Source organism: Rhincodon typus, chromosome 13 (genome assembly GCF_021869965.1).
Source record: "Rhincodon typus isolate 14 chromosome 13, sRhiTyp1.1, whole genome shotgun sequence".
In the NCBI taxonomy this organism is placed as follows: domain Eukaryota; kingdom Metazoa; phylum Chordata; class Chondrichthyes; order Orectolobiformes; family Rhincodontidae; genus Rhincodon; species Rhincodon typus.
This window is the reverse complement of record NC_063344.1, coordinates 52,866,679-52,893,206: the sequence shown is the minus strand read 5'-3', so window position 1 is coordinate 52,893,206 and position 26,528 is coordinate 52,866,679. Positions and strand designations below refer to the sequence as shown.

General features: G+C 40.3%; 1 protein-coding gene and 1 long non-coding RNA gene across 2 annotated transcripts in view; one reads left to right on the top strand and one right to left on the bottom strand.

Annotated features, from left to right (window-relative positions):
• Positions 1 to 25,463, bottom strand: part of LOC125484678 — a 71,996-nt gene extending 46,533 nt beyond the window's left edge. The window contains exon 1 of the long non-coding RNA XR_007263497.1: positions 25,095 to 25,463. This is a non-coding gene — a long non-coding RNA (uncharacterized LOC125484678). The remainder of the gene's footprint in view (positions 1 to 25,094) is intronic.
• On the top strand, positions 13,191 to 14,994 carry foxl2a (forkhead box L2a). Its single transcript, XM_020514460.2, has one exon. It carries the CDS (start codon positions 13,525 to 13,527, stop codon positions 14,419 to 14,421), a length of 897 nt encoding a protein of 298 aa, XP_020370049.1. The 5' UTR covers positions 13,191 to 13,524; the 3' UTR covers positions 14,422 to 14,994.
• Positions 25,464 to 26,528: the final 1,065 nt, after the last annotated feature.

Genomic DNA, 26,528 nt, shown 5'->3' with positions numbered 1-26,528 from the left:
TTTTGGAGATGGAGCGTAGAACAACAAGTTGGATAAACTTAAATATGTGAAGTCACAAGATGAAAAAGCATGGATGTATTCTTCAGTAACAGTGAGGAAGAGGATGAAGAGCTTGTATACATTATTGTGGAGATGGATGTAATCTTTATTTGTTTCACTTCTCAGGTTTTGTCAATCTAGTTCAGCCTGATGAGGTGTCTAGTGAAGGGGATGGTGTCAATGGCAGTGGGTGGGAGCTGAAGAGGATGGTTACAGTTGGACTAAAACAGTGGCTCCACCACAATTTGATGTCAGTGTGCATTCTAATAACAAATCTGATATATTAAAACAGTAGGTCCACACTGTTACTGCAGCTGAGAATTCAAACAGACAAACTTTGATCAGCTGAAGAAAGGAAGATAAGAGATCTGGAGAACAAAGTACTGTTTTGCAAGTAAAACTGTATAAAGGAAAAGTGATGTGACTTGAATCTGCACTGGAAATCGGAAAAGGCGAACAGGCTATGCACTGTATGGAAGCAGATAACAGAGGGTGTTCTAGGAGAAGCAGGAACCACCTGGAAGGAGGCACATGGTGAAGGGCAAAAGATATGAAGTCATATGCTTTCTACCTTAGATGTCTCCAAATACCAACAACTTTAGAGTGAGTGCATTTTAAAATGAAACAACTATTGAGTCTTTCTTTAGTTAATGCATGGTTGAATTTGTTAAATTAAATAACCAAACTTTGACAGCCTTTTGGTTTCGGAAGTGGTTTTCTTTTGTACGTTAGTTTTATTTCTGTCTTGGCTAATTACCATAGTTCCCAGATTTTGGAAAACGCTCAACACGTTTCATAAGAAACCTGTGAAATGCAAATTCCCCAACTAGAAATAACTGAAAATCTGCCGCGTTTTCAGAGTCTTCGACATCATAAATAGGAAGCAGCTGTAAGTAATATTGTTGAATATATTTATACGCATTGAAAACCATATGGCTGACGTCGCTAATTGTACAGAATTTAAAGTGAAACTGTGTGTTTAACAGAAGAGGTGGAGGCCTGGATCAATTTGATGTTACCTAGGGGTTTATGTTCAGTATTTAGTTATTGTTAGCAGGCATCCTTGTTTCCATGGCTCATGCCTGGGGGTAAGCTGCTGTGTTTCATAGTTATGTAACGCGTCAGTACATAAATGACATATTGTTTGCATAAATGGCATACTGTTTGTGGTTTGTATTCAAAGTGCAAGATGGTGTCCTATAGATGAACTTGTACACTTTACAGACTCCTTTCCATCTTTCGACAGCCAGATGTCCTTTTTGTCATTTTTTTTTTCATTTCAAAAACGGTTTGTGCTGATTTAAAACTGATGTGGGATCATTTTAACCATTTGACACCTCGTGCACTCATTTTCCGGGTTTGGGGTTCACTGCTGTTCGACTTCTTAAAACCAGCGCATTGAGTTTGTACCTGGAGTTTAGAGGTTCCGCGTTTTGTTTTGCATTTCCTGAATTTCTAAGGAGCCGCATGAAATTTATACATTTTTCTTTTAAAATAGCATGACTTTCAACCCGGGGTTATATTTGATTGAATTTTAAAGTCTTTACGGGAAGAGGATAAAAGGGAGATCGGTAGTGTTGGAGGGTGTACATTTACACCTTCCGCACAGAAACATGTGGCTGGGATTTGTAATCTGTCTCTATTGAAAATGTTGTTAGAGATCGTATTTTGAACAAAGTCGTTTAAAGTATGACGGAAGTATTGAACTTGTGGTCAGATAGAAAGCGGGTATGAAGTATGTGGAAATCAAACACCGGAGTTGGGGGGTAGCGGGGTGGGGGAAGGAGGATTTGTCACTTCTAACCTAGAAGGAATGTAGGTACATAATGATATGTTTCAAATAAAACCGCGGAATCTCATTCGATTATGATTTTTCTTTGTTCTTGTTCATCTGGCGAGTTGATTATATCTCAAATCTGGATTGGTAACAATGGCTCCCTGAACACGCTAAAAACATGTGAGAGCCGCGTGGGTTGGGAACAGAATTTCAGGAGGGGAACTTGTTCCTTCTCTCTCTATCCCTCTCTCTCTCTCTCTCTCTCTCTCTACATGCTGACCGGTTTACCTTGTGTGACTGGCTTCTCTGTGAATCAAACAGAGATTGAGAAGCATAAAGCCCTCAAACATTCTGATTTGTCTCTTCGTTCACACCGAACATCAGAGTCCGCACTGATCATGCAATTACAATGTACGCTCATAATATCTTCATAGGACAAACTCGCTCAAATTAATTTGCTTATTCCGGGGATCTTAATACCGACACGAGCGTTGATGTGTTTCTGAGAGTTAACGGTAGTGATGTGTACATAAATAACTGAGCTACGGTTCTACTTAATCAGTTTGTGCTGATTCGTTTTTCTATGGCCGTTATCATTTTTACACAATCAGTTACAATTCCTAAAATGCGCAATTAAAGCCTAATATTGGCAACAGGATGAATAGAGTTTCTGGTTTGGTGTACTAGCCGAACTCAGATGGAAGACATGTATATTCTGGCATTGGAGCTTATGTCTCATTGTAGCCAGCAATCTCAAGGAATGTATTCTATTTCTTGACAATCAGACTAAATGAAGGCAGTAGCATGAATGATGCAGGCTACTCGGATGCATTGTTTTGTAAAGGGGTTCTCGGATAAGGTACTATATAAATCATCATTAATGTGGAAGAATATCCCAAAGTGTTCATTAAAAAGTGAACATGGGTGACATAAATGCAGCACGCTCAGCAGAATGTTCTTAACATGCAACATTTTGGTGGAGCCGATCTCTACATGGATGCCGGATCTTTAATATTTAATATTGCATGGGTAGATGATCTGGTGAATAACTTTCACTCGTGCAATTATATTTTTCGTTTTTCCTTTTGTTAAAAAAGAACCATCAGTACCTTACCTCGGTTGTTCCTTATATCCCAGCTAACCAATATATGTTTTAATCAAAATAATTCCCTGCAGCTCAGACTAACATAAAATATATTCATTTCTATTATCAGGTTCTTGAGTGAATGGTTGAACAAAGCTCGTCAGGAAAACTAATCTGTTTTTTGCAATAACACCATGTTGTGAATGATTTCTCTCCTGGATTTTGGCCTTTACACCGTTTACTCTTAAGAATAGAGCAGGGTAATTTGCAAATGAAATTATTAGGACGATACCGTGATCCTGTTTAGCTCAATTGTTCTACGAAGAATACAGAGCTAACAGAAATTCCAATAAGCACTTTTGTAGCATTTCTAACCGTGGTCTTACCACGTTGTTCAAGTAAGTTTGTGTTGTGAGGTTTTAACGGGAACTGCCATTGATGTTGTAATCCTAAATGGAAGCTTTAGAGTGTTGGCAAGGATTGATTTGCACGTATTTTAGGTAAGATATAAACTCAATGCAGATTTTCCGTTTGTATTTAATTCACAAAAATGTTGGACTGAAAGAAAAAGTATATTCCAATATTAGAATTAGCAATGGGAGAGGGTGACCACCTATAGAATGCTCGCATTCAAAGCTTTGTCAAAAATCTAAAATTGTCTCATGACAGTCTCATTAATTTTAAGATGGAATCTTTCCACGGAAAACGCTGTTTCTTTTTCTTGGTTTGTGTTCCTGGGCTGAAATCATCCCTTGTCCCCTATTCCAACTCATGTCCAGATAATGTTCTTTTTAAAAAGGCGAAGAAAGGTCAATAACCTACAAGCTTTAGGACTAATCGTTGTTTAATGTCATTTGGGACCGTGGCTCGTTGTTTAAAGTGATGCCGACCTCATTGAAAAGTCTCACTGATTTGTTTACCGTTTGTTGAATGAGACAGAAGCCTAGCCCGTGTTACTTGTCTTCGCCTAGGCGTAAACGTTAGGTTAAAGTTATTTTGTTCTTGCAGATAACGTTATTATTCAGCCCGAGATTACTTCATTGCCGATACAACAAAATACAGTTTCCAATAGATGTTCTGATGGGTATCGTTTGGAACCTGGCCTTTAAGGAACTTCGCAAAACGCGAATTTTGCTTGATTGGTAAGTGAATTGTCGAGCTTGTGAGTTAATGTCGTTTTGATTTTGCTCTGTTATTTTATCGAATGTTCCAGACCAATTAATGCACTTTGGTTTCATTTCTCCTGGCGTGTAGGGTTCTAGTTGGGGAAAAAATGGGAGGAGAGCATGGTGTAAAACGCCCCAATGAATTACACGAGAAGCTGTGTGTATGAAATTACATTTAAGCAACGTTGTTTAAATTAACAGGCAAAATAAACTATAGGGAGTGAAAATAATAATTAGCCAGTCGAGGTGAAGTGTCTTATTTGGTAACCAGCCCCTTCACCTTTTGGATCTCATTCTGCACAAATGCTGTCTAGAAAAACTTCTTTTTAGTTCATTTGTGGCCTTCCCATTTGTACATCTGTTTATAGAATCCAAGTTACAGGGGAAATAAGTTCCACGTGTAAGGAATAAAAGCTCGTATTTGAAATATTACTGCCTCCTTGGCGTGACCTAGGTTCTAATGTAACCACATCATTTCCACAAATGAAAGTACAGTTACATTGTGCATAAAGTCACTCCTTTGTTAGCAAGTCCTGTTTCTTAATATGTTTGGTAATTATGCTGCAGTTCAATACCTGAGCGGTAGGGTATTGATAAACCAAGTAGCAGCTTTTGTTTGTCAGTAAGTGTCTAGTTTCAACTCTAGCCCGAAACAGAAATGTCCAACTTTTGAATATTTTTAAAACTTTGGGTGGTATGGTTTCCAAAAGCGGGTTAATAAGGAATTATTTATCAAAGTGCTGGTTTACACGGGGAAGAATTGATAGATTCCAACTTTATCACGAGTATTATTTAAACGTCCACGTGTCGGTCTGATTCTTAATTGCTTAAAAAAGTAACTACATTTCACACTGTCAAGCTCAGTCAGTTTCGCCACTGACTAGCAGAATGTATTAAAATTATCATTATTTGAATGGGAATTCCGCCGTATCATTCCAGTTTCTTAAAGCAGAACAGTGCTACGGATGATTGGTACTTCTGGGATGTCTGTCAGTGAATGATTTAACGTCAGTTTTGAGGTGTTTGTTGATAAATTTAATCGACGCAAAAATTAAACCTTTTTAGACACCGTGTAATCGATGTCACATTCGTTTTGTTGGATTATTGTGTCTATTGCAGTAATAGTGAAACTGGCAAACATGTTTTTCACGAGGCAAAATTTGTGTTGCGTGTTAACTTGTATAAACAGCTAAAATGTGGACTTTTGGAGTGGAAAAACTATTTTTTGCTTGAATGTTTGTAGAAACTCTTAAATCGTGCATTGGTGAAATTCTATTTTGCATTCGAATGTATTGCGTTGCACTTGGGTAAAACTATTTAATTGCTCGAACAGGTGAATATATATAACAAGAAGTAACCGATACGAGCCAATATTATCAATACAGTAGTTATTCTATCTATACCACTGAACAGCAGAAGAGTTCTTGTGTTTTTCAGGATATTGCCTGGTTTGCATGAATGACTCTGTGGTATGTGTTCTGTTTTACTTTTTCCGTGCTGCCTGGGTTAAAGTTCATGGCAATGTAGTCCTTCTTTGATCGGTGCAAATCGAATTTTAACTACTTTCAAGCTCTTCTTGTTTTTCTTAAATATAACTGCATTTAGAACAAGTATTATTATGTACGCTTATTGACAAATGACAACTCAACCAATCAACATCACGAGATAAAGCTAGTGTTATAGTACAGATCATTTCTTGCACTTGACAAGGATTTTTTTATCTGTCATATCATATGTATAATGTATATCATAGATCCGTGTTTAGATAGTTTATGGCTTCATCATTTTTCATTAGATTAAAGGTACGTTGAAAGAGTGATGAAGCTCCAATTAGAAACAGAAACTTTCCCACCTTCAGGGGACTGTAGAAAATATATTGAAAGGAAACTTTAAACAAATGATTGAATAGCCAAATAAGTAATTGCTCAACAGTGAGTTATGTAAATCCGTCATCGGTAAAAATGCTGAGGCCAACATAATGCGATGCCTCGGGTCGGTTATCTGTTGGTGTAGGTATGTTACTTCTCCCCTTGCCTTTTGTAAAGGAAACTGAACTTTTGTTTAAAGATATTATCGATCACAATTCTGCCGATCACAAAGGTATTTCGAGGAGCCTGTCACTGAGCACAGGACGGAACGTAATTAAAAGGTTTCATGAACACTTTTCTTAAAGGACAGTCATTGCTACAATCCTGGATTTCTCCTACACAGTGGATGATGTTCCAATATCAATCAGTTACTGTTCAGCCCAGCACTAAATATTTCAGAAACCCTAATGAACTTGAGATTCAAGTGAGCAACGTACAGAAATATTTAGGGGGCCTGTTTCATGTACTACAGCTGCTTCTCATTAGCAAATAGCCCCATTGATTGAATGTTATGGGTTAATAAATCTATCATTCCCGTCCACAGGCGCTATGATAACACTTCATTCGCCATGAAAAGGACCAATATCAGTTCAAAGCGTCAGTTATTCACACTGTAGTATCACTTATCAATTCCCTCTCCTTGTGTCACACACAGGTCAATTTCAGGGACTCGAAATGAGGTAGCTACCGCCAGCTAACTCACCGTAGGACAAATGATAATAGATTCCAAATAACTCTCAAATTTAAAAAAAAAGCCTCTTTCTAACACAAGTTAACCAAGATCCATATGAATCGTTCTAAAATGCCGAGATTCTAGTTTATTAAACTTAATTTGTAGACATTTGTAAATGTAGGCAGCGTAACTTCACTGCTAAGTTGCACGGCCAACTTTCTATTGCCAGGCTTATTTGTTGAATCCGAATCATAATACTTCTGGGGTAATACTTTTGAACTGGATTCGTTTTAAGTCTATTTAACTAAAATGTTTATTTTATATGTAATGGAATGCATCTGACCATTTGTAGCTACTAACATCATCCTTTCATACCAATATTGTCTAACAATTGATTTCTGGTCGGTTTATTTACATATAACATAATAAAGGTATTTTAAATTACCAGCATTAACTTGAAAACATTTTGCACATTCATGCCATGAGTTCCCTCACTCAATACTCCTTCCTCCTGTGATTTGTTGAGGTGCCTCCTCCCTTTGGAATAATATGGCCCCTGGCACCATGGATGCGAAGCTACTGCGTGACGGGAAACAGGGTGCAGGGGTAATTTTTTTTTGGTTCAATAAATTCACAGGGGAAGGTAATAGTATCATTGGTTTTCTTGAGCTGTGTTAATGGCCTAGGCCTGAGTCTACAGAGCACAAATTCAAAATTCACTTATGATAAAAAAAACTTTGAGAGGAGAGTGATGGGCTTTATCAGCAGACAGACTAGCGGAGTAGGCAGACACGTGGCAGATGCAATTTAATACCTTTTGGTAGGAGCAAGAAGACTTAAAATAAAGGATATAATTCTAAAGGGGCTGCAGCAGCAGAGGGATCTCGGCGTAAATATACACGCTGTTAAATTTTGAAGAAGGGGTTAATAAATTATACGGGTTAGGGAGGAAGTGTACTGTTTGACTGAAGGATCGAACGCCAAGTCAAGGTAAAACATTAGTACACAACCAATATTTAGGGTCCGGATTTTTTTTTATTCATTCTCGGGATGAGGGTGTCGCTGACCATCCCAAATTGTTCAGAGTCAACCACATTTCTGTTGGTCTGGAGTCACATGTGGGCCACACTAGGTGAGGATGGCAGTTTCCTTCCCTAGAGGACAGTAGCGAACCAGATAGGTTTTTCATGGTCACCATTAGATTCTTAACTTCAGATTTTTTTTATTGAATTCAAATCCCACCATGGCGGGATTCGAACCCACGACACCAGAACGTTATCTGGGTCATTTCACTAGGCCATTGACTCCCCTTACACCCCCTGAAAGTGTGGTGGAGGCAGATTCGATTGTAGCTTTCGAGATACGGGACTGGGGGGGATAATTGTTTGACCAGAAAAGTGCTGGGCTGCGGGAAAAAGGCGGGCTCTTGGAATTAGCTAAATGGTCTGAGAAGGGCTCGGCATGATCAGGACGGACCGCATGGCCTCCTTCTGTGCTGTAAACGTCCCCTCATTCAAACTTAGAGTGCGGACAGCTGTATTTAACCTGCGGTACAGAGTTAGTTCTCAAAGGTGAGAAGATATGCAGGCGTTAGGTTGTTTCCAGAAATGCTGAGGTGAAGGGGCCAGATCCAGATTTCAAAGCCCGTTGCAAGTTGACTCACTGCCTTCCGATGTTGGGTTATAGATAGTGCGACAAATACTGCGTGATGAGGAACGGAGAGCCCCCTTTAAGTATTAAATCCTCCAAGCTTTAGCCTACTGGATCATTCCTGTAGATAATTAATATCTGAGATCAAGACTTGTTTGACGCTTACTTTCCTCTCGACACTGCTACCTTTTTTTGATTAATATTTATATCGCTTCTTCCATCATCAGTAAACTGTTTTTGAACTCCCCCTTTGTATCTGCGTATAGAATTGACTGTAAAATTGTAGTTTCCTGATAACTTTGGGCAAAAAAAAATCGGATGCAAAACATCATCATAAAAAGCACTGTAATGTTCACTTGACCTTCAGATGGAATTGATGAATTCTTTCTGCTTTATGAGGAAGTGTTAGAATTGTGGTTCCCAACTATGCCTGCCGTGTACCACCCCCGAAGTTGCATCGAAACGCCACAGTTCAGGATATTAAAGGAAATAGCAATACGTTTAAATGTGAACAATAAGGTGGAGCCTCTGGCTCGTGAGAATGGTAGAGCAGTTATTGTGTGTCAATATATCGCAGATGCCATCATATCTTGGCACTCATTAGCATGGAGACCCTACTGTGAAGCCAGGAATCTGATGAGATACTCTCCCGGCCATAAAGGGAGCAAAAGAAATCACCCTGATACATATCCTGCTTGAGACTATTTCTGTCATTACCTACTAGATAAGTAAAATGTGATTTGGAGTAGATTTGAAAGTCTCCATTTGAAATTGCAGCACAAAATTGAAACATTCTTCCAAGAGACATCATTGTTTGACTCAGGAAAACGAGGTGTGTTTAGTGGGTGGGGGCGCCCTTTCGACGTTTTAGCAGCAGGTTTGTGACACTATAGAGGCTCTCATCATTTAAGATTAATTCTACCGTGCAGATGTAATTTCCTCAACCAGTTGGAAAAGACTAGCTCGTGTTATATTCTTCTACTGTTCCAACCCCATTGCCATTTTTTTCTAAATTACGAATGTAACATTTCGTTCAATACATTAAGTCAAGTTTGAAAGCACAGAACTCTTTGAAAATGCTGATCAGCTTCCACGCCCAGTGATACAGTTCTTCAATTGCTACCCCTTCTCACGCAGTCTCTAGTTTTATCAGCCAAGTATGGACAAGTTCGGAGGTGGAGTGGTAGCAGGAAAAAGGCAGACGCTTTATACGTGTATAAGCGCTGAACAGTAGGATGTGTCTTTGTTTAACACGTGAAGGACATTTACTCTTACATTGCTGAGTGGTCCCGTTTCACAGTTTTTCCCTTATGCCTGTAGTTCAGCCGGGAGGATTTAGTGTGAGCAATCCTCCCGTAATTGAAATCGCAGATTAAAGGAAAAAGGCAACTCAGTTATTCGGGCTAAGGGAGGACGTGCTGGCGTTGCAGGGGGTCTAGATGAGGTTTACAAGAATGATCTCGGGGATGAAGGGTTCATCACACAAGGAGCGGTTGAAGATTCTGGGTCTGTACTCGATGGAGTTTCGAAGGATCGGGGAGATCACGTTGAAACTTACAGAATACTGTGAGACATGGATAGATGGACGTGGAGAAGATGTTTCCAGTACTAGGAGAGACCAGGACCCGAGGGTACAGCCTCAGAGTGAAGAGTCAACCCTTTAGAACAGGGATGAGGAGGAATTCTTTCAGCCAGTTGGTGGTTAATCTGTAGAACTCATCGCCACAGAGGGCTGTGGAGATCGTGTCATTGAGTGTATTTAAAGCAGAGATAAATAGGTTATTGATTAGTAGGGGGATCAAGGGTTAGGGGAAGAAGCTGGGAGAATAGGGTTGAGAAACATCAACCATGACGGAATGGCCGGAAACAGACCTGATGGACCGAATGGCCCAATTCTGCTCCTATATCCAGTGTCTAATCGACCAGTAGGGCGTGGAAATAAGCAGCTATCTCATAACTTTGAGGCAGAATCCGACATCCACCAGATTATTTTTAACAGTGACTCTGAAGAACTTTGAGAATCTACTGATCCTATCTGATTCCCAGTGAAGCTATAGAGCGAGTCCAGAATGCTTACACATATAAACATGTGAATTGGGAACAGAAAGAGGCCATTCGGTCGTCTGATTGTGGCCTCAGCTTCATATTTCCACCTCCCCTGATAAATATTAACTCCCACGTTAGTCAAGAATTGGTCTACTTCGATCGTAAAAGTATTCAATATCTCTCCCCCTCCGCCTCAGCCCATCTCCATCACTATCTGGGGAAGGGAGTTCCAAATAACTCACAAACTTCTGGGGGAACAAAAATAAATTCGCCTTTAAAAGAAGAGCCCTTATTTTTCGGAGACAAAAAATAGAAATTGCTGGAAAAGCCTAGCAGGTCTGGCAACATCTGTGGAGAGAAATCAGATTTAAAGTTTCGGGACGAGTGACTCTTCCTCAGAGCTGATGGTAGCTAGGAAGATGTCCGTTTATTTCTGGTCTTATGTTTCAACTGTATTGGTATGGCATATTGATTCCCGCCATTCCCTGTCTCATCAAGCTTGATGCTGAAGCGTCGTCTAGTTGGTGTACATCTTTCCTCTCATCGTGTATACTTCAAACAAAAACAAAGGTACATACAGGATTGAACAAATTTCTGGTAGATTGGGGATTGAGTATCCGTTTGAAACATTTCGAAATAATTCTGATCAGTTTACGGCAGAAGCTGTATGGCAGCTTTGGTGGGGGGTTTTTGTTCAAATACATCTCGAAAGATTATTAATAGAAAGATTTTTATTTTGCGATGACATGGGCAGCAGTAACGTGACTCTAAAGCTTTTTGCTAACGCACCGAACTGGCTTATTTTCTTTGAATGTTGGCGGGCAGGGTTGCGTCTGACCGTAATGGTGTCCGGAACCAGGAGGGTTGGAAAAGTGTCCCCCTAACAATAGGATAGTGCCCTTTCACCCACAGAGGCATCTTCAAAGACACATCCTGCTACTGCCTTGAACGAGTTGTTCAGTTCCTCCTTCCCGTTACATATTTTCTCAGCTGCAGTTAACATAAGGTTTGCATTTCAACTATTTTTGTTTGAAAATCCACATAAAAACGGCTAACAAGGCATCCACTCCTTAAAAAGATACAGCGCTTTGTTACCCGAGCAAGCGTGAAGACGCAATTATCCTTGGACTAGGGAAGACTGTTCAACCTACACTGAAGAAAACGTTAACGGCGGCTGCTGTTCAGGTGTACTGACAGTACCATTAGTAAACAACAGAAAGGCACGACCGATTTCAGACCACCAGGTGTTGGTACTGTCTATAATTTCTCCTTTTAGCCTGCAGTCAGCGTAAATATGCCAAGAGTGCCTCCCCCCTTCAACCCCAACCATCTCTCCCCCTACCCCCACCCTTTTACCCACACACCAATCCCCCAGGTTACATCCTTTGAGAGCCTTTTAGTCACTCGGCGGGGTGTGATAGAACATGTGATTGCAATGGTTTCGATTATTCGTCCCACGATCAGTCAGTTCTCAAAGACGTTACGGACGTGTGTACTGGTCAAGTTTGTTGTGATGTTAAATGACTAACCGCTGAATTTTGATCAGAGCAACTGTCGCGGTAATTGCACTAAAAGTCATACCAAAATCAAAACCGTTGCCGCCTGATTCCCCACACCCTCCACCCCCACCCTGCTATCATTGCTGCTGAAGCAGTGTGGAACAGCGCCGAGCGTGTACTGAGGGTTCATTCACTCGTCAAACCGCCGCGATATGCCTGAGGCTTCCCACGAGCCGCGCTCACAGCAAGTTGCTGTCCCCACCCACACCCACCACCATCAAAGTATTAACAAAAGAGAGAAATACCTCGAATAACAGAATTTCCTCTGCCAGTACTGCTTCCTTCTTTTTTCTAAAAAAAAGAGACACTGGGAGTGGGGTTTAGAGAGGGAGGGAGAGAAAAAAAATCGATGCTTCGGAGCTGAAGCTGCGGAATCTACTCTGGGGAATCTGAACGAGGTGATGACACACAGAACAATGCTGGTCCACCTGCCCTGGGCCGAGGCGTGGAAATGCCTCAGAGACACTGACGCTTTGGGTGGTCGGCCACCCCCTCACCCATTTATTCCCCACCAGAAAAAAAGTCTTACTCCAATGATAGTTGTGTAGGGAGGGGGAGGGGGACTGTTTGTAAAATCGACAACCGTGGATCCACTTCACAGTTGCTGGTTATTACCCTCCCCAAGCTGCTATTTGCACAGAGTGTGAACAAATCAAGTTATTCGTGCCCCGTATGGTTCATTTAGTTTCATGCTACCATGTGATCTGATTTCACTCAATGCAAACTGGATTTGCTGGTTTTCCTTGCAGATTCTAAATGCCATTCATTATCCATATTGTCAGTGACACATGTAACACTCAGCTGAACCGCTGATTCTTTAACTCTTCATTTCAAAAATAAGATCACTGTCGCTCCAGAACAGGACGTATTGCAGAACAATGCAAACTGCGTTTCGAGACCTGTGCACTTCTTGCACACAGGCATGTGATGGGGTAATTGGAAATATGTGATTATTCTTGCATTATTGTAATTCTCGGTGACTCGAGAGGACCTGACGGATTTCCCCGGGGATCTGGGAGTCGATATCGTTTCCTTGCAGTGGTGTGTGCTGAGTTCCCTTCCCCGGTTATAATAATTTTAATCTACAGTTGCGTGGGTTGTAAAAATAAGAGAATTGTCCTGATATATATGTGTGTATATTTATATATTTAAAAGCAGTTGTTATATTTTCCATGAATTTAACTTCAAAAAGAATAGCCGCCCTAATAGTCCGTCCCACTTAGATGTAATGGATATTTACATGGAAGTGAGGTCCTGATATTTCATGAGGAGGGGGGTGGCTTGGGGAGGGAATGACGCAAGCGGAAGTGTGATCAGTTACACTTAACGGGAGCAGTGTATAGGCTGAGCGATTCACGAATAGGAGGACGCATTTTTCTCTGGGCAAAGGGACGAAAACGGCACGGCTTAAAGCGATAGAGACCCGCAGTTTGGGCTGTACAATCACAGTAACATACTCGTAACCAAGCATTCATTACATTTGCACTGCGGAAAAAAAAACTGACCACGAACTTGAACCAGACTTTGGACCGAGTGCAGACTGGGGACTTCAATCAACAAGGAACTTGTACTGCAACTTTTATAGGCGCCGGGAGTGCAATTATTTCGGAAAGCGACATTGTACTTGCGGGAAGAGTGGGAAGCGAGGACTTCGCTTTCACGATGGCCACCTACCAGCACCCCGAGGATGACACTATGGTCCTGATGACTGACAACATCTCCACGTCTAGCTCCAAAGAGCGAGTCAAGAGCGAGTCATCTCCGGACAAGACTGCGGAGAAACCCGATCCAACGCAGAAACCGCCTTATTCTTATGTGGCCCTCATTGCTATGGCTATCCGAGAGAGCCCCGAGAAACGGCTGACTCTATCAGGCATCTATCAGTACATCATCACCAAGTTCCCTTTCTACGAGAAGAATAAGAAAGGCTGGCAAAATAGCATCCGACACAACCTGAGCCTGAACGAGTGCTTCATCAAAGTGCCCAGGGAAGGTGGCGGGGAGAGGAAGGGCAATTACTGGACTCTAGACCCGGCTTGTGAAGATATGTTTGAAAAGGGGAACTACAGAAGGAGGAGAAGGATGAAGCGTCCTTTCCGACCACCCCCCACCCATTTCCAACACAGCAAGACGGCTTTATTCGCCAGTGACAGCTATGGCTACATCGGGCCCCCCAAGTACTTGCAGTCGAGTTTCATGAACAATTCCTGGCCTCTCGGGCAGCCGCCTGCGCCGATGTCTTACGCCTCTTGCCAAATGGCCACTGGTAACGTGGGCTCTGTAAATGTGAAGGGACTCTCGGGTCACGCGTCCTACAACCCTTATTCGCGAGTGCAGAGCATGGCCCTGCCCAGCATGGTGAACTCCTATAACGGCATGAGCCACCATCACCATCCCCATCCCCAGCAACTCAGCCCTGCTCCCCCGCCTTCCTCCAGCAATGGAGCTGGCCTGCAGTTCCCCTGCGCCAGGCAGCCTGCAGACCTCTCCATGATGCACTGTTCCTACTGGGACCACGACAGTAAACACAGCGCATTGCACACAAGGATAGACATTTAAAGCAAACACCAGCAAGATATCACTAAATCATTGTTTTGTCCCCAAATCCTTCTCTTTAAACTGTGCCAAAATTACAGTGGTGAATCCCACGAGGTAGTGTAAGTGTTTTGAACTTTTATCTTTACAACACTAAAAAAAAGAGCTACCCAGCTGGGGAATGAACTATCGTTTTGTGTATGTTAACTATTTGTTATCTATAAGAACATTTGTAGATTTATGGTTAATTTTTTAAAAAAAAGTCTGACCAAGCTCTGTCCAAATAATATTACGTCTCCTGATGATGAACTTAATTTTTCTCCCTCGTCTTAATTACTTTTTTAAAATGTGATACCATCAGAAATCAGGTGGATTTGCATCTTGACGAAATTATTCCACTTAGAACTATTGCCACAAATTTTAAGCAAGCTTTTAGTCCGTGTTTTGTTGTTAAAGAATGTTAAAACTCTTGTAACAGATCTGCATGTTGGTAGCTACGCTCGTTCTGCAGTTTGGGACCAATTCAAATGTATAGCACTTTCCTACTTGTACTTTTCTAGATTTGTATTCTTTAATAAAAGCCCCTATTTTCCACGATCGCTGTTTAAATGTGATGATTTGTCAACTTTTTTTTCAGTCTTCCACCATGAATTCGCTATTTCAATAATGATCGCCCCTTAATCGTATCTTCCTCTCCACGTATCTGTTATACAAAAGTTAATTAAACATACGAGCCAGAAACTAGCATTAAGTATTAAGACCAATTAGGAATTTGTTTTTTTTACGAAGCAGTGTAGTTGTCTGATGGTACATCAATTGCAAATTCGCTTATTCTGCTATGTTACACACTTGAAATAAGAAACTGCTGTTAGCTACATTTGTTAATCTTAAACCCTGTTTAAACCGTTATTAAGAAAGAAACATTGCATTTATATAGCGCCTTCCATGATCGCGGGGCCTCTTCTGGTGCTATACAGCCAATAAAGTATGGTTTCGTCGTATTAATATGGTTTGGTATTATTTCGGTTCCAGTCGGGGCCTTGTGCATTTAGTCACGTACTGCAAAATATCATCATATTGCAGTGAGTTAAAGTAGGGAAGTTGTCAACCAGTGAAAGAGACTGTGTCGTTATAATGAAACGATCGGATGGCGATTCAATGCAAAACTAGTTTCCATGGACTCGACTTTCATTTCTCTGTGCTTTGATCCTGTGTCACCCATTGTAAAGAGCAGTAATGATAGGTCTAATTAATTATATTAAAATAAGGCCCAACATTCATGTTTCACTTTAGAACGTAGGCGATGAGTCCAATGGAGTATAAATGTTCAATGGAATATATAATCTTCATGCATCCCTAAGAGCGCGTAATGAATTGTAATTTCAATTTAGTGTTGAGTCGTATTATCCAACATTATGTAACGTATGATTCGACTGTGTTAAAAATGTCAAGCCTATTATTACAGGGCCAGAGTCCACAAGATTTACTTGGAGCAAATTTCCGTCATAAAATCTTTCCTTTTTTTTGTTGTTAGTCTGCGGCTTCCAATAACTGTTCTGATTCTTTTGAATTTGATATATTGTGTTGGGTTTGAATGTTGGGGTTCCCGCACACATAAGCTTGTAGGATTTGCCAGAGGATCTTGGCAGTTTCATAGGAGTCTACAGTTACAAGTAACTGCCATCGAACAGCTTTCGTGCTCCCTTTGTGCTTTATCTGTCTCTGGTGCGGACAGACACCTTCCTCAAATGCACAGGATGTTCCTGAGTTAAAAATTCATTACTCCTCGGGGTTTAATCCTTTAATACACCAGGCAGTCTTCCTGGCTGTTTCTTACTGTATAAGCCATTCTGACAAATAGGATGACATATATTGTTGGCTAAAATCGGTGAGATTTCAGTCGAACTGAAAAGCAAGTTCGTAAGTCGATGGTGGAATCTTCTAAGCAAAGTATTTAGGATGACTTTTTTTCGAGGCCTTGCCATGGTCTTCCCAGAAAGTGTTTTTCTTTTGTATGTAAGCTGTCTAATTTACAGGTAATTGTCTAGTTTAAACTCGTTTACAATACAGCGGGTTGTCTCTAAGTAATTGTTAAGCAAATACAGGGATGCAAGTTTACGATTGTAGGCATTACTGTATAAAGTTGTGACTTAAATGCACTCTAAATCCTCAGAGCCAACTGTTAGCAATAACTTGTCCATTGGTCCTTGCCTTTGGTTTTACAATCCTAATTCGTTATGAATTTTTTTTTCACAGAGCTTCGTATGAAGTGTGTGTTCATATAGACAGATGCGTAGCTTAACCACCTCTATAGCGCTGAGAGTACTTACTGATAGAAATAGTTTTTCTTTAAAGAATCCAGTCAACTTCCCAGGTAGTTCCACAGTAGGATTCCAAAAACTGTATGTATGTGGATGGTAGAGAAAGTACACTGTTTTGTAGGGTTTAGTATTTTATGGAATTTGTCGTGGATTGTATAGAATAGACGATTCAATTTTCCAAATAGTACTCCACTCTGCATTATGTTGTTTCACGGGCCGTGTGGTTTTGAACTGTTGATCGGTCTGCAGCAGGATTTATTTGCGGGGTTTCGCCCTCTTTTACTCCAATGATCGGATTGAAGGCTATGCCAGCCCAGATATTGAAAAAAAAACTGCTGAAGGTTCTGTGGTGCTTTAAGTGTAGTAAAAGTACAACACGCGGAGGGAAATGGGAACGAAAGGTTTCAATAGATGTAGGAAGATGTATGCAATTGTTCCGGTTGTGAGATAGACAAAATAGGGTCCCAAGGCGTTTGCAAACAATACATGTTGATTTTATTGGATGTTTGGCGTGGCCCATTGAATGTTCTCTTCTAACCCGCCCGGAAACATATTAAGGTAAAACGTTTTTATTTTTTTCAGATGTTGACAACGGGCGTTCAGTCGGGTTTCAAATTCAGCTTTGTGAGAGAACTGACAGGTTTATTTAATGAAAATTCACGTTAAATCTCAAAGAGAGAGACGACTTATTATTAACTTCCGGAGTTTCATTTCTAATCAGGTGATACGAAGAAGACAACAACAACAAAAAAACCTACTCTGCATTCTGTTCCCAGTAACCAACTTGAAGGTCGGGGGTTATTATTCTGCTGAAGTAGATTGGCCTGAATACTAAATCTTGTAAAGTATGCAGAGCGCTACTCTGATTCTTTCTACGTAGCGAGCGGAGTTGTGGCATAAAGATAGCTGTTGTTTAACCGAAAGGTAGCATTTGATTCATTGTTGTGATAATGCAATTGTACGATTATTGTTGCATTCCGGGTTTTGTCTGTGTTGTACTTCCGAAAATCAAACGTTCTGGGCTGAATCGTCTCTTTATCGCTTTGATAGCCAACATGCTGCTATTTACAAGGTCAATAAAGCGGATCGTATTCCTTAGCCAGCAATTTTCTCCAAATATGTAGTGCTACAGTTAATATAATTGTACCTTTATGTAGTGTATTTCCCATGAACTGGCATTGTCTTGGTTGCAAGAATATTGGTTGCCTGCAATTAAAACTTTGGTCAAGTTTGCTCATGTCCAATAGGGATGCGACAAACGTCAAAAGACACATGCCGTGCGTTCTTGCGAAATGGTCGATTTTTTTTGCGTGTTAGAGGACTGTAACCTTTCAAATCTGAAAGAGGAGGCAATCAGAGCTGCTAACGTCGATTAATATGTGCTATGGAGTTTATCAGCATTGAATCTATTTTAGATCATCGCGTTGCATGTGCTGTCGTGAAGGTATGATGTTAATCGCTTTGATATAGATGTTTTCTTTTAAATTTGAACAAACTATCCTGCCCGGCTAATAACATGGAATTAAAAGTATTAGTTGGGTTTTGCAAAAACACATTGTACACACTAAAATACATAATTTCTACTTCTGATCTTAGAACTGAAATGTTCTTAAAATTTGAATTAAAATATAGAAATTTGTTTAGAACAGCATTCTTCCGGCACTAATGCCACTGAGTCCGAATTACGGTTTCACTCTAGTGGGGAGGCAATGGCCTTGTGGTAGTAAGTCTGGATTGTTATATTCGGGAGACCCAGGTTCGAATCCCGCCACGGTAGATTGTGGAATTTGAATTCAATAAATATCTGGAATTAAGAGTCTAGTGATGACTGTGAAACTACGGCCGATTGTCGGAAAAACCCATCTGGTTCTCTCATGTCCTTTAAGGAAGGAAATTGCTATCCTTATCTGGTCTGGCCTGCATGTGACTCTAGACCCACAGCAGTGTGGTTGACTCTTAACTGCCCTCTGGGCAATTAGAGACGGGCAATAACTGCTAACCTAGCCAGCGATGCCCCCATCCTGTGAATGATTTTTTTAAAAAAGATCGTAGTATCCAAACTGAATTAATAATCTTACACGAGAATAGGCAACTCATCATTAATCGCTAATGCAGATCAAATAGCAGCGACTGATTGATTCTTCAACCTTGGGCTGAATAGAAAGCGTACTATAGATCATAGAAATGTTCGAATCATTTAATTAATGATCTAGTTAAACCACGCATTTAATTTCGAAGAAACAAAAAACCAAACGTGAATACTGGTGTCCGAATCCTTCATATAAACGAACTGTCAAAGAATTATGCTCAGAATGCAAGAGACTAAGCCTCTGATCTGGTGCATTTAAAGACCCGTCAACTGTAATCGTTTCCGATGGCAGTTCAGGATGCACAGTTCACTGCCGGCCTCAGACACCCGGAGACAGAGTGATGGAAAGCATACTCTCTTACGGATACACCAGTCTGTCAGCCCAGCTATTGTTCAGATCCGGGTTAAAAAATAAATCTATACAAGTAGTCAGACCAATATTTTAGACGGGCGTGAAAGTGAAACCAGCAATTTTGGCACCTGCGCAAAGAAGAATCGTTTAAAATAACACACCCCACCCCACCCCACACCAGCCTCGTCAAAATAGTTGGAAATAATTAAATCCCACTACCATATCAGAGTCTTTTATTGCGGGAGTTTAAGTGCTGTTGTCTCCGTGTGTGTGCCTGTGTTAATATCAGTCCGTGTCTCTGTGTTTGTGTGTGCCCGTGTCTGTACGTGTGCTTAGATGTCAAAGTTTGTGTCCGTGTGTGCCTGAGTATTTTTGTGGTCATGTCGTATATCTGCTTGCCTGTTTGTGTGCCTGTGTTTTGTATGTGTTTGTGTGTGTCTGAGTATTTGTGTGTGTGTGTGTGTGTCTGAGTCTTTGTGTGTGTGTGTGTGTGTCTGAGTATTTGTGTGTGTGTGTGTGTGTGTGTTGTCAGCTGGCTTCTATTTGTCCCAGTGACAGCATGACATTTTCTTTCAGGTGGCAAGGTTTTACACATTCACCTAAAACAAACGCAGCACAAATTACAGCCGCTAATTGGTCCAACCTTTCAAATCCCCTTAAATCAGAGAGTTTGTTTTTCTTCGTTAATAAGGGCCCTAGCCTGAATTGAAACCGAGGATCAGCAATGTGCAATCTGGATTTTGGGAAGAAAATGTAATTTGTGTTGCCGTCTTTAAACACCTTAGGCGAGTGCTGCGCCGGTGTCAATCATTTTATTTCGTTTCACGAGTTTTTTTTTCTGTCCCGCCCTGTACGTTCCTTCTTTCATCTTTCTTTCCTTCCTTTATTTCATCCTTCCTCATCCCCCGCCCAACCCTTCCGTTTGTCCGAACAGAAACAAGTTAATGCAGGAGATTGTTTACTGGCGGGCGATGGCATGAAGTTTTGGTTAAAACCTTCTAAAACTCCAATTTAGCTCTTTCTGTTAATCCAGAGATTGAAACATTTATCGAGGAGAACGGAGAGTTAGCAGACAATAAACACGCACACACACATATACACACACAATTTGTTTAACAGGAATAAGCGGCGTTTGTCGCAAAAGTTACTGATCAGGAAAGGCGACAATCCTATCGCAACTATTTCGTTTTAAACTGAACACAATCAAAGATACCGGTACGGAATTGACAAGTTATGTGCTTTGCCCGATTCACTTTAAGTTAGCGAGATCCCGCGCCTATTCCTCTTCCACGTCGTCCGATGTGATCAACTGCAATGTTAATAGAAACTGAGCGGGTGAATAGGTGTACCCGTGTCAATTTATAAAAGAGTAAATTAGCCCGCCAGTGTTTAGGTTACAGACAAAGAGAGCAGACAGAGCTAACTCAATCTGTTTTCATTTGTCACTCGCTTTATTTTATAAACAACAACCAACCATTAAATGTAAACCGTTTTTTGAGACTTGCACCCTCCCCAAAAAAAAATTCAGATACGCCACATTCAGCTTGACTGGTATTCGTGGGGAGTAGTAGGTTGTAGGCCAGCCCCTCAGCCTCACATTTTATTTCAAACAATCGTTTCAGGTTCGGTTCAAGCCGTGGAACTGCAGACTCGGAATGAGTGAGACTCCAACCAGAGCTCTTTCATTTACCCCAAAGCAGGGGAAAACCCCCGTCCACCCACCGACAGTATTTCGGCCATTGTGGATTATTTCCTAAAAGCAAATCAAAATCTGAAGCAGTGACCCTGAATAAGATAAATCCAATGTTATGGTTGCGTTTCTTGCATTGGAATGTCAAATCAACTGCTGTTAAAAAGCTTCAGTTGACATTTCAGCCCTTACGATACTTCCGATGTAAATGCATTTTTTTTCTTTTCACGGTGAATTGTGAACAACAAGACAAATTATGTTTTATTTTTTGACTAACATTCTTTCCTATATCAAAAATTTGCACGTTTTTTTTTCTCTCAAGTAACGACCAAAAGTCTGGTCGAATCTGTAAACGTCCGGAATAATAAATAATCCGCGCAGACTGTACTCCCGAAAGCTTGCTGTTGAGATGTAACAATGTTTGTAAAAGACGGTTCACTTTAGTTATTCCTTTGCTTTATCTGAAGTTGGCAATTAGCGCTGCAATGGTTGTCGTATGCTCACTGCGCGCAGCGAAAATGTGTGTCTTACAAGTAGGCACACAAATTTAATATCTTTACTCAAGATTGTGGCGAGTCTCGAAAAATCAAACTTGATGAATGGTGCTTGACGGTTAAGGGATACCGCTCACGAAATGGTTCATATCAACACTAATAAAAAGCATCTTAGTTAAGTGAAACGTCGTTTACTGAATTGTTGCAACTTTTTTTTGTTTGTGCATTTCGGAAATGTTTGACTTCGATTTCTAATGTTACAGTTTACACGAATGTGGCATGGCTGCGATTTTAACCCGGTCCTTCTTTGATCCAATAAAAAGTCCGGAAAACTCACAACTCGAGCGTTAGTTTCAGTTTTCGGTCATATTAAATCCAACCCCTTGTCATATGTTCTGGAAACTAACGATAAGGGATGAGGATTTTTGTTTTAACTCATAGTTTTACTTCTCTCGGTGCCTTACTCTCTCTGCTTGTTTTACAAATAAGCTTGATGAAAGATAAGTGCTGCACCATCCCAATCACGCCAGAAAAGTCTTGTTTACGCTTGTCTTAAGGCCTTTGTGCCTCGTGTCCGCTTCCAAAATATGATTGGCCAATAAAATAATTTTGTTAGACTGTTGTCAATAAATAATCATTTTACATCGATCATGTTAGAATAAAATCATTGAGATTTTCGCACTGTATTTACATAATGGTCTTGTTTATCTGGCCAACGTCTTCTCAATAAAGTCCACTGCCTTTTCAACTAAATAGATTCTGTAAAGTAGAAATGTTTATAATTATTTATAAAGTTGATGCATGTTTGCCTATTCATTCGAATGAGCAGACGCACTATTTTTGATTAACCGCGATGTTAACTATTTCCTAAAGGAAATGCTGACAATTCTGGAAATCTGAAATAGGAAAAGCCACAGATGCTGCCCGGTTTGCTGAATATTGCTAGCACTTTTTTCTGTATTTTTATTACGAAATATTTAAATGTTTTAAACAGGAGTTCAAAACATTGCTTAGCGATGAAAGAACGATTTGGCGTTCAGTCTTTACAGTTGAGGACCATGCCACATAGGATTTAAGGAGCGCGAAGAAGATGCCGGTTATTTCTGCGGGATGGTTTCCAGGTCTCAGTCGCGTGATTATGTCTTTATACCCACTGCCATCCGAATACATTTAAAACAACATCTAGTCGTGACCCAAAATTAGCCTTTCACAATAACGCGTGTTGGAAGGACAATTGCCGTATGTAGGCAGGCTGTGTGTATATAAGCAATGGACCTTTTAAAACAAGCATTTATTCTTTCACATACTAATTTTAGAGCATTTCCTTTGACTGTTGGGCTCTGTTTAACTTAAGAAAAGGCCGTTGCGACTGATATTTTTTTAAGCAGGAAGCCAATCTTTTGCGCGTTGTTTATTTATTAAAGGCGCAAGTCGAATCTCAGCACTATCTTCGGGAGCTCGTTTAAGACCCTTTTTTAAACCAGTGACCACATTCTTTTTAAAGAAAAAATGCTGAAGACCAGAAAATGACAGGTAACAAATCAGCACCTTGACTCAAACAAGTCAAGCGGCACCTGACGAGTCTCTGATTATTATGATACTCCCTAGATACTGATTTATCACAGTTATGAACATTTAATGTAACCCGAATAATTTATATTAATGTGAGATCGGTACAGTCTGCCCCACCATGCCTGCATTGCATTTGAAGGGTCGTGAGAATATGGCCTTGCTTTAATAAAAGTATGAGTTCAAAATTGTCTCTGAACTACCCCCATCGTTGTAACTGCCTTCAAACATCAATTCCTGGTTTCAAAACAGTACATTTTTGGAATATTTGACTCGGTTATGTAGGTGTATAAATGAGTCAGGTGCGTTATGCTGCATGGGAATTGTAGCTGGTGTGTGGTTTACAATAATCTTGCATGTCCTTTGAACAAAGAACCCTTCCACACGGTAGCACAGCGAAGAAACCGGACAAATCAGCAGAGGCGGTTACAAGGGGAAAGGAAGGAGACAAATGAGCCACTTCTTCAGATGCTCAATAACTCTTTCTTTCAGATGTGAGAGAGGCAATTGTATTTAAAGTGTTAACTAGCCAGCGTCATCGAGCAGCCGAAAAGGTTAAGGCGCCGTTTTAAATTAGATTTAGGCTGGAGTCCCAAATTACCATTATACCTGTGGAGTATTGAGACGATTGGGAAGTTTACATGCTCTTTACAGTGTTATTGTCAACTGAGCTCCTACCATACATTGTCAGTTCTGAATCAATACCAATGGGGCATCCAAACTGCGGATCACTTTAACACCATTTTGCATTGATTTTGCATGGAAAATCATAACTTTAATTTGGTGTCCTCTTACAACTGTACCGCATTTTTTAAAGGACACTACGCGTGCATTTTGCAACAAGTAATGATCACTATTGCAAACTCTGGATGAATAGGGTATGCTCTAATCTTTTACAACTCTTCCAACTGACCAACATTTTGAAAAGAACGAGCAACCTTGTTGTTATTTTCGAAAAGTATATACATTTTACTTTACTTTATCGCAAGGTCCTGAAGACAATTTTCACCACACTTGATTTGAAATATTAGTTGGGCATTGTGTCTGCTTTATTAAAGCAAATAGCACCATGAACTCGGGACGAAGTTACCTTATAGCAGAATGCGTGCACTTTTTCAATTCTTTCTGAAATATTCGATTTAAAACTTATTTTCCCAATCAGTTTCGAATTTCGATTAATCGTTAAATCAACGTGTACTTTTATTAAATAAACATCGGAATCATTTGTGAGAAGCAGATTTCTAGCGAAATATTTATTTGATGTCTGTGCATTCCATACAATCTTACATCTACACACAAACTACAAAAGCAAAGGTTAGTTGAAGGGCAAGACGTGAAAATTAAACCAATCGTCTGCTTTTTTTGGAAAGGTTGGTAAAACACCGCCGCCTGTAGGAAACGGGTGATATTGCACATGGTCGCAATATTGCCTCACAGCAACCATTGATATCATACTGCCGGTCCTGTTTGTAAACTATTTGTAGCATTAATAACCTTCAATTGAGGAAATAGCTTATCATAGCCTTTTTTTTCTTTGACTGAATTCCTCTCAAACGTTACGGAAGCTAAAAAATATGAATACTAATAGTCGACTCTATATCTTGAAGCTGTGAGCCAGCGACTAGCAGAAGCATAAGCCGTTCCCAGCAGTGGTTAAATTTTCTGTTCTTTTGCAGCTATTACTACTACAGTAAAAGCCCAGTCAATTACTCATAGGAAGAAAGGTATGTTGGAAATCTAGCGGCTCTTAAATATGTGCCATCTTAGTTGACCCAAGTTTTCTTTTCTAAATATCAATGAAAATGCAAGATTTCAGGCTCCGTTCAAACACGTTGAAATTTAACAATGTGACGCCACGCTATTACACAGCGCACGGTAATTAAATTACCATTAAGCTACCTCTTACCATCGAGTAAAGTTTCGAAGCTGACTTTCGATAAATGGGAACTGGTTAAAAAACGAAGCACCAATACAAATTATTGGCATGTCTGGTAATTATATAAACGGAACCGCATTTATCTCGAAGCTTTTTACCAAACTGAACCAGATCATTTTCTTCTGTTTCCTGAAATGCATGGTAACATCGTTGATTATTTCTGTCAATTATTTCAGTTTCTGCATTGAAGATTGAAAAAAAGGCCTGGCATATTATTTAACCGATAGTCAAGGGGAGCCCACGTACCTTTGGAATGATTTCCGAATTGTGTATTTTTCCTTTCTCGTATTGTATGTGACACAGTACGCTATATACTGTTCGAAATCCTCTGATATCTTCTAAGCAGTCTCATCATGGCTCCAGAGGGTTACATTTACCGGCTTCAGTAGGAATGATAGACTCGTACCTACTCACTGTCACGGAGCATTTCATTTTGAATTTGAAACCCAGTTAGTTAAAATCATTCTGTTAAAATGGTAAAAGCTGGAAGTGTGCAGCGCCTGAAATTAGAATATCTTGAACTTTGACCTTTGGACAGAATTATTCTCAGTCGTGCGGGCTATTCTGAGAGTTTTAACTGCTCTCCTTTCTGTATTTCCATCCACTGGAAAGCATGTTCCTTCCCATCCCGTTCTTGGCACTCCGCTAAGTTTAGCACTGCTATTTTTTTTTTTCTTTGCAAAAATCAAAATAACCCACTTCCAATCTCGAAGTTTCCACATCAGGACCACCTCCTGTAGCCTCACAACTAGGTACGTCGAGGTCAGTCGTGTTTATTTTCAAATCTACTTCAACAGGAAAATATGCTCTGGCCTTTATTCGCAGAAATCCGGCGATTGTGTTAAACCAAAAATCGATTTTTTTTGTTCTTAACCTAAAAGGCATTCGTGTGCCCAATCTTTGGTCGATTTTTCTGTTTATTGTTTAGGAGCCCACAAGGACGAGATTCGAAGACGAGCGTGAGACATTTCCAGCGTTAATAGTTTTTTTTTAGGGAGGGGAGTATTTGAAACAACTTATCTTTGTAGGAACTGATGCGATCTCACGATTGAACTAAAATGAAGGAGCAGTTGCTATCGCTGCAGCTCGCCTTCAAATGTTATCACAGGGGAGCAGACTTTTAATTTCATCTTTCTTGTATCCTCGCTTTGACTTTGTGCAAAGTTACCCTGTAAACGATGTAGTTCAGTATAACATTACTAGTCCGTCCACCATTTACTGCGGAGTCAAAGCATTTGGTCATCTTCCCCCCATATTTAATAAACGACAAATACGAACCGAAAAAATATGACCTAATGGAACTAGGAATTAGCATGAACACGACGGCCCAATTGGCTCCTTCCGTGCTCTAATCATTCAATGCTTTCACACGACTCTCTGTGTGCTCTTTCAACCTATTCACCTGCAGATGTTTCTATGTGCCCTGCTCCCTAACACAACGAGGACAACTTACATGAATTCAAATATACTGTGACCTCGATACGATCGAATGTGTTTTTGGTTAAAGATACACTTTAATTGTCCTGGGTTTCTTTGTTATTGTGAACTTTTAAGATTAACTAAGGCCATATTAGCTTGGTCGATTGATAAAGATTGGGGATAAAACGCACGGGTTTTAAAAATACTGAATATAGTCCGTACCAATATGTTTCCGCTGGCGGGACAGTCGGTAACCGGAAG

What these genes read in the sequence shown, in the direction of transcription:
- foxl2a (XM_020514460.2), top strand. Translation starts at nt 13,525, where the DNA reads ATGGCCACCTACCAGCACCCCGAGGATGACACTATGGTCCTGATGACT.